Below are 8,981 nucleotides of genomic sequence, written 5' to 3'. Positions count from 1 at the left end.
TTCATGGCTTTAGGGTTAAAAGAGAGATAAATCTTTTTTACTTTTGTACAAATTAAGTTGGGGGAGAGGTTGATTATAATTAGGTAATTTGAGCAGACATTTTAGGTTGTAAAGATAACATCAACAATCAGAGCCATCCGGTTTTAATTAGTTTTTTGCACTTTTTAAACTTTTTAACTTTAATTAATAGGTGAGATATACATGGATTAGAATTTATCCATATCTATGTAGGGTCTTGAATGATTGTAAATGAAGTATATAAGGTTATATATATGTATTAATTGCTGACCGGAAAAGATCGAGAAAAGAAAAATCAAATTGCAGCTACCTCCATCTCCCATATTTTTCTTCTATATGTATTATCTGCATAAAAGTACCATAATGTTCTTTGTTTTGTAAAATTTGTTTGTTTTGGTTTTCTTAGTTGCTCTTACATGTTCTACACGTATTGAAGTACTCAAAGAGCATGTGTTGTAAGTAGGGAAGACCTAATTCCCTCAATTTGGGATAAGTAAATCATAAAAGCTCTTTTTTTTTTTCCACAAACTTCTTAGGTGCCAGCCATAAAAATGACCTTTAGTAAAAGTTTCCAAGATCATAATGCATGTTTCATTGAATTTAAACGAGAAAAGGGCCAAGCCAGAAAGTCAAGTTATGAAAGGTACACCTTTTTCCTGTTTTTAACTATCTTCTTATAATTCTTTATCCGAAACCCTTTTTATTCAATATGGTAAAGTGGTCATCCACCAACCACACTTGCATGCACATATGATACTCAAGCCAGTTCAAAAACACCACTCATTCCGAAATTTGCTAATCTGTGCAAAGCTACAGTTCTCCTGCTCAGATCGTCCGAAATTGTAAATTTTGGAAACTTTTACAAGCATTTACGATCTTCTAAGCACTTTTCAAAATTTTACATCAGATGTGATGAATCTGATGCCCCTCACTGTATCTTTGCTCCAACATATAGCCAGCCAACTGGGCTTACATTGATCGAGGTCCAGCAGCTTTCTTTGATCTCCTTCTAGCCCTCTTCACTTTTCTCCTCCTCACTTCTTTTACGAGCAAAGGTTCTTCTATAATGGTGGACAGACCTGAAAAAGTTGCTATCAAAAGTGATTGACAATTTGCAAATATATCTAACCCTTAAAAGTTGCACAAACTGGAAAAAGGGTACCAAAATCCATTTGAAATTCAAATTATAATTCCAGTGACTTTGAACTATATTTATTGTCAAAATATATATCCTGACATTTGTCTTATTTGTCTGACTGATTTATTTTCTTGTCTAGGTTGATTATATTTCCTTATATAAATTAATTTTAGAGGTAACTTCACTTTATGAGGAAGGCAAGGCTTACAAACAAATTTTACAGAAAAACTTTTACAAACTGATTTAGCACAACATGATTGGATATAAGATAAGTTCAAATTTTTGAAAAACCTGATCATATTGTGTCATATCAGTTTGAAAAAGTTTTTCTGTAAAATTTGTTTGTAAGCCTACCACTCCTTGTTTTTAATTTGGAATTAATGGTAAATTTGAAATTTTATAAAAAAAAAAAAGTCAGGGGTATAAACGTCATTGTCTCACTTTTAACGTTTAAAATCCATTCTCAAATCCCTAATTGGTAATTCATAGGTATAAAGTGAGAGGAGTGCTAGGCTTACAAACAAATTTTACAGAATTATCAAGCGATTTGAGAAGGGATTTTAAATGTTAAAAGTAAGACAATAACGTTTATATCCCTGACTTTTTTTATAAAATTCCAAATTTACCCTTAATTCCAAATTAAAAAATAAAAAGAAAAATAAAGTTAGAAAAAACCAGGGATATTTTGGCCTTTTTATGGATAAATCAGGGAAGTTAACGGCTAAATCTGATAGAGGGGTTCAAGTTGACTGCAATTGAAAGTTCAGGAGTCCAAATTGAGAGGTTTTGAAGTTTTAAGGACTTCTCATATTGCGCGATAATTCAAAAGTTTAAAGTGCAGTTTTCCCTTAATTTTATCATGTAATATTTTCTCTTAATTCTTTGATTATATTTCATACGTACACAGTTTAGAACACACCCAAATTAATACAGTTATTTTAATATGGTAACATATATTCTGACATTAGGAAAGACAGAACTGAAACTTACCAGATACAAAATCTTTGTTCTCCATCATCTTCCTCATCATTTCACCATGTTGTTGCTCACCATTGATGTTGGTAACACTAATATAGTCACCGCCGTCAGATTCTTGTTCTGTTCCCACTTGACCGCTGATTCTTGTCTTTGACTGGGCGTTGGCGAATAGCCAAGTGGCGTCCATCTGTTTGCTGATCATACGAGCCGCGTAGTACGGGATCTTCACGCGCTTTGTGTTCCCAGACTTCACGCAGCCGTTGATGAACATTATGCAATCCATCAAGCTCTCTTTGGCCAACCCTTTCATGTCATAAGCTTGTGATCTTCTCCAAAGACTCTTACTGTGGGAATTTGCAGGCGTGGAGAGGCAGAGAGCTCGAGTTGAGTCACTAATGGCAGAATCCGCATCCCTAAGCAGCAAATGACACTGAGCTCTATTACTATGCAACACCATTCTCTCTTTTCTAAACTTCAAAGGGCACAAATCTAATGCTTCAGAATACTTCTCTAGAGCTTCTTCAATCTCTCCCAACCAAAACATATGGTTTGCTTGTTGTTTTATCAAACCTATTATAACCCTTCTCTCTTCAACCTTTTCTTCACACATAAGTTTCTCCTTCCTCCTCCTCTCTACTTTCAAATTCCATAAATCTTGCAAGGCTTTTTCAACTTTGTGGTTTTTGAACAACAATTTGCATTTTTTGTGGTCTAAAAGAAGGAGTTTTGTGATTGCTTCACCTATGTTTGATCTATCTCCAAGGCTTCCAAGTTCAACCAAATCCATAAGAAACAATGAAATTACCTCAAAAACTTTGTACCTTGTGGAATGGTCTTTGAGAAGCAATAAAAGACAGTCGATTCCCATATACTGCCAATCATCAGAAGATCTCGAGAGATTGCAGAGAGTGTCTATGATTTGTTTTGATTCAGCAATGCTTTTTCTTCCATATTTACTGTAACACAAGATTCTAATAAGGCCAGCCCCAGCAGGAGACGCGTGATTCACCAATCCCCCCCACATATCACACAAATTTGTCAAGAAATCTTGCCTGCAAATGAGATTCAAACACTTTTGTTTGCATGCAAAACAATTTAGAAGATAAAGAGACCAGCATTGAAGCTGGCTAGCCCATTCTTCAGCCTTCCGATCCTCCATCTCCGAATCTCCGATGCCTCGTGTCAGCAAATCACAATGATACTTCAATTTCACATTCATGTTCTTCACTCCTACAAAGTTGAAGTAGACAACATCAAGACAAGTAGAAGCAAGTGTCATGGCTAAACCAACAACTTCTTCTTCATAAACCGCTACTGCTTCAAACGTTTTCTCATAGCTAGCGAGGTGTCCGAGCGCTCGAACCGCAACCCTTTGCTCAACCCAGCTGATCTTTCCTCTCAAGAGCTCCATTAATGGCGGTATGACACCTGATTTCGCTGCCATTTCTGCAAACTCCACCTTGTTCATGGTGTAGGAGCCAATCACATGAGCAGCATAATAGGGTATGTATATGTTTTGGCCCCTGAGAAGCCAATTTCTATCATTAATACCCCTGTCGATTAAATTTGCCATGCACTCGAAGATGCCGAGGGAAGGGAACTCAGGATCATCAGGCTGAGTCATTGCCATATGCCATAGACCGCTGAGCACCAAGACATGTTGCTTGTTGTCTGTGAGGGGCATTTCCTTGAAGCATTTTTCCATTCCCACTCTCCTGAGTGAGGAGTCTTTCTCTTCCAGGCTGCAAAAGAAACAAGATGGGTTGGTGCAAGTCTTCTTTTTCTTGAGGGAATCCATGGTGTTGAGAGAGAAAGATTGAGTTGGGTGTGTTGGATTTGGTCAGTTTGTGTAATAAAAGATTCAGTAGAGAAAGGAAAGTTTTGGAAAGTAAGTGGAGTACTGCAGCCGAAGAAAAAGTAGGGTTTTATAATCTAAAACTTTTGACACAACTTCCATATTTGAAATTCTGCTCTTCCTGCAAGGGGATGAAAGGGTGAAATTATTCCACTTCTGACTCATTTTGTACTTTCTGCATTTTTTTTACGTGCTTGAGATGAAGGACCAATAGTCACGAGGGCCTCGAATTTGAATGAGGATTTCTCGCTACTTCACTTCACTTTTTTCTTTTTTTGATTGAGCAATTCATGCGTGTAAAGGTAGGTGTACGTAACGACTAATTAGTAATTAACCCTACAATGTTAACGTTCAGTTTTGCACAGTGAGTAATTAAAGTGAGATTTAGTACTACTTATTAATCACCCTTATAATCTTACTTAGCGTGGATAATTCATATTCCCAACGTAAGATTAACTTTTTGAGATCTCATATTCTCTCTTCGAATCCTTGACATCTTAGTCATCAGAACCCCTACCATGCAGTGGCTTAGCGCCACATGGTATATGTTACTAAGTTTCTCTAATATTATTTGTAACAAACAAAGAAGCGTGTCTCGTCTGTGCTAGCATTCTAGAAACCGCTAGTAGTTGCAATTGAAACTTCTTAGAATCACTTATAAGTTTAAATGTTTCACCTAGTAAAGAACTAATGTGTAACTTAGCACTCATAAGTACCTTTATAATCCATTCACTCAATATGGATAATTTATATGCTCAGTGTGATATTAATTAACTTTTTGAGGTACCAAAAAAAGGGTTTAGTACTTTAGCATTACAAGCAAATAGAAGGGCACTTAAAACTTGTTTGGGATTGCGTTTGAGAAATAAGGTTTTTAAGTTAAAAAACCTTTTTTTTTTGCAAAAGCTATATTTTTAAGCTTTTGCCAAAAATGCGTTTTGACCATTTTTAGGCTTTTTGAACCCTTAAAAACGCTTTTAATTTTTTAACAAACGAATACTTTTTTTTTTTTTTTTTCAAATAAACTTTTTGAGTATTAAAATCACTTTTAAACTCCTCAAACGCAATCCCAAACAGACCCTTAATTAGATAGCACAAGAGGAACAAACCAATATCTTCCTGCCTAGCCTGTCCTGGTTGAATTTGTTACATCCACCATATATATAAGTATAACCTAGTTTTAGGTTACATTTTAAGCTGCAATGTTGAACATGGTAGTACTGCATGCATAAGCAGCACTTGGGAACAGCTTTTTTATGTCTTCCAATATATAAGATAAATGATCGAAGTGGCAGTGGATGATGCCAAAGATTTGAGTCCCTCTAAATGTGTAAACGAATTTACCAAAGACACAAAACCTAGATGATATTCAGCGACTGCTACTTAGAAAATATGTGTTTCTGCCCAGATTGCTTCACAGGCTGGTTGTGATTTAATTTACTAAAATATTTAATTTTTATACACTACTTAGCATGGTGCTTCCCACATCAGAAAGCAAGTGGTCCTCACCTTTCACATTCGTCTTCCATCCTCAAATCACTTTTCCACTTTCCTTCTATTTTCCTCACTCTCGTTATTCTGTCTCTTCTCTCTCATACAAGTGCGTTTTTATTTGACAAAGGGATCACGTAATTAGGAAAAGATATAAAATAAAATAAAAAATCTTTGAACCTCCCAAAACTCACAGACAAAAATTAACTCATGTCGAAACAAAAATTTCCAGATATCTATGTACAATTGTCATCATGTTGTCTTCTTTAAATTGTCGTCCTAAGTTTCTTTGTCAACACCTCTAATGCTACTCCTACACCTCTCTAGATGCTTATTTAAACAGTAACTTCTCCGGAAAAGCTATGAACTAAAATTTTCAAAAGTTATCAGCCAACAATTCCCTCTCATTCTTCCACTTCAATGTTATGATAATGTTATATGTAATGTGCACAAACGGGCTATCTGGGTAAAAGGTTTGAGGGACCACAGCTTAGATATGGTGATATGGGGGACATTGTCTTTCTTAAACAGAACCTAGATGTGGTCCCTCGACATCCAGCTTGTACAACATATAAATATTAAACATCATAACCTTATAAATATAGGAAGAAACATAAGATCAAAATCCGGAAATAATTTTTGAAAAAATAAATAAAGTGTTAGTACAATTGGCGTAGGTCTCAAGAGTATGCGGCGGCTATATACCTTATAAGAGCATTTCCAACAGAGCCTTTATATAGTTCATAATAGCTGCTATTATGAGCCACTTTACCTCTCCAGCAAACCCTGCAAAGTAGAGGATTTTTATCTAATTATAATTTGTAATTAAGTTTACTGTAGCAGTTTTTACTATATAATATGAATTTTCTCTCGTCGTGTTTTTCTCTCCTAATCCTTTCTCTTTCTGCCCTCATCTTTAAAATATAAAAAAAAAAAAAAAAGAAGTAACATTTAAAGATAATAGAGAGTATAAGAAAGAATATGTTAAAATGAGTAGTGAAAGTAAAAATTTTGGAGTTTTGCGGTAACTATTTTGACTACTCTTGCTGAAAATGTTCTAAACATCCTATACATAGATAGATGGAAATTGAAGCACAAGTTGGTACAGGTTTTAATCTTTGTCTCGTAGTGGTAATTGAGATTAAAGAATAAGTTTAAACTCGAGGAACTGTATGTTCAGAAGGTGCTATATTCCATCTTGTTGTATTGGGATGCATAAATGTGGTATTTTATTACTTGTTGTACACTGGGCGTGGAGAAATGCTGCATCTGTTCCTAAGCTTATAATGATGAAGATTAGATTCGGTATCCCAACACGGCAAACTATGCGGGTTAAGGTTGTTTTGTTTGATGAATTAATGCTTCATATACTTAGAAGAATCTAGTATCTTAACCCTAGCCTCCTGCAGGGTGAGGTGTAATTCTAATAACGGGAAGGTTACATGATAAGAAGTAAACTACTTTAATTATAAATATCATGAGCTATTCTATAGAAGGAAAGAAAGAAATTATTATATCGTAAATATTAGTCAAGAAAACTTCAACAAATGATGTGCAGGCTAGGAAAGCATTTTTCTTCTCTAGTCCTCATTTTTATTATATAGCCTTGAATACACTTGCACCCATATTCATGGGTTGTGCAATCCAACCTTCAAAGATCCAGCAACAGCCATAATCGCAGATACACCCTAACCGCACTCAGGACGACAAACAAAGTGATACCAACACCTTCACATAATTGTAACTTCAATGCGGTGTACTCCATCCTATCCTTGATACCGTGTTGTATAAACATTTTCTTAATTTGTTTGGAAAGTTTCCTAAAATGAAAATTTTCCTATTTTAAAAACCTTTTTTTTTCTTTTTCTTTTTTTTTTTTTTTTTTCTTGTTTGAGCATATTTATGTACCCACTTTTGAGTGACAAATTTGTTTTTTAAAAACAATTTAACTCCTTAAAACATTTTCAAACATACAAAAGCATTTTAAACATGAAACATGTAACATGTAATGAATGCATCAATAAAAATATAACACTGAAAAATTTCTAAGATAGAAAATGATTTCATAATTTAGTGAGAATTAAATACATTCTAAAGAGATAGGGATTGTTACTTATCTCGATACTCAGCTAATACCTGAACAATAAGGTTCAGCTATGTTAGTTCTATGCTAATTAAGTACATATAGAACATAACTAGAAGTCGGTTCTAAAATTAACTTAATTACTTTAACCTTTCTGACAATTTTTTCTTTTTCTTAAAGAAGTTTCATTCTTAAAAATAGGCCAAGGGCTTAACCCTAGGGTTTCTCTCTTTCCTTCGTTTTGTGGACATTAGTCCAAAATAGGGTTTTATTTTCATAATCATTTTATTTTATTCTATTCTAAATTTTCATGAAATTTTAAAACAATGTAATAAAAGTAAAGTTGGGCTTGAAATTTTACTTAGGAAATGATCTAGCTTTCCTTTTAAAAAATCTTAAAAATATTTCTATGGCCGGGGACTTGGGTTAGAAATATCCCATTTGGACCTCATTCTGATTAAGTTTACCATCTAATTAGGCCCATAACATACTTAATCGACCTAAACTAGCATACAACACTTAGCCAACTTGGCCCAACAAGCTTAAAACATAACTAAAGCTTAACACCTAATTAAATACCCTTGTTGTTAGGTTTTGTAATTGACTCATTCGGTTTTCCAAAACATAAATTTATGTTTTGGAAATTTGGGTAGCATGTACTTAAGTCTGCAATTGAAGGATCTTAAAGAAACTGTTGAAAAAGAACAAGTACAAAGGAGTGTTTGAACGGGATAGAATGTACTTGTACGGTGTCTGCGACAAAAAATGATCATTCCTTGAGAGGTCCGAACGGTATAGCAGATATATAGACGATTTCAGACCAACTGCTTTGTAGACAAGAAGTTAATATGTCTGGATGGCAAGTATTCCAGAAACATTCTGCTAAGCCCTTCGGGAAAGACTGCACCTATCTCATTTTTAGAGTGATCATGGCCTATATGCTCTTTTGTTATCTCAGTTAAATACCAAAACATAATGACATGGTATTTAACATAGTCAAATATGAAGATTTTAATATAAAAGTGATCACATATAAGAATTATGTGTAGTGCTAGATACTCAACTCTCATTCCACTCCTATATAATTATACTGATGTGGTAGTGCCAAGAAACCATTGGATCAACCTTTATCATTGACCATCTATCTGTTTGGATAGAAAAGTCAAATTTGACCCAAGTCTTCCGAAAATACCCTTGTTTTGATCCTTTAAAAACCAAACTTACCACTTATAATTATTAATCAATAGAAAATGCTAAAAAATAAATAAATAAATGTGGAAATGGAGGTGCCTTGCTACTTCTAGGGGTGGCTCGCTATGGGGTGGCAGAATCACCCTATACCTTTGGGTTTTATGATTCTTTTTTTTTTTTTTTTTCTTTTTAATTTTTTTTTATTATATTATTATTTTTATTTTACA

General features: G+C 34.3%; 1 protein-coding gene across 1 annotated transcript; it reads right to left on the bottom strand.

The window, feature by feature from the left end:
• Window positions 1–775: 775 nt before the first annotated feature.
• On the bottom strand, window positions 776–3,932 carry LOC132185144 (uncharacterized). The gene is made up of 3 exons (XM_059598957.1): window positions 2,147–3,932; window positions 992–1,097; window positions 776–839 (listed from the first exon to the last, which is right to left on the bottom strand). Exons 1-3 carry the CDS (start codon window positions 3,930–3,932, stop codon window positions 776–778), a joined length of 1,956 nt encoding a protein of 651 aa, XP_059454940.1.
• Between the last annotated feature and the right edge of the window lie 5,049 nt (window positions 3,933–8,981).

The sequence above is a fragment of the Corylus avellana genome, chromosome ca6, assembly GCF_901000735.1.
Source record: "Corylus avellana chromosome ca6, CavTom2PMs-1.0".
NCBI lineage: Eukaryota > Viridiplantae > Streptophyta > Magnoliopsida > Fagales > Betulaceae > Corylus > Corylus avellana.
The sequence above is the reverse complement of the archived record's forward strand: the minus strand, read 5'-3'. Positions and strand labels throughout refer to the sequence as shown.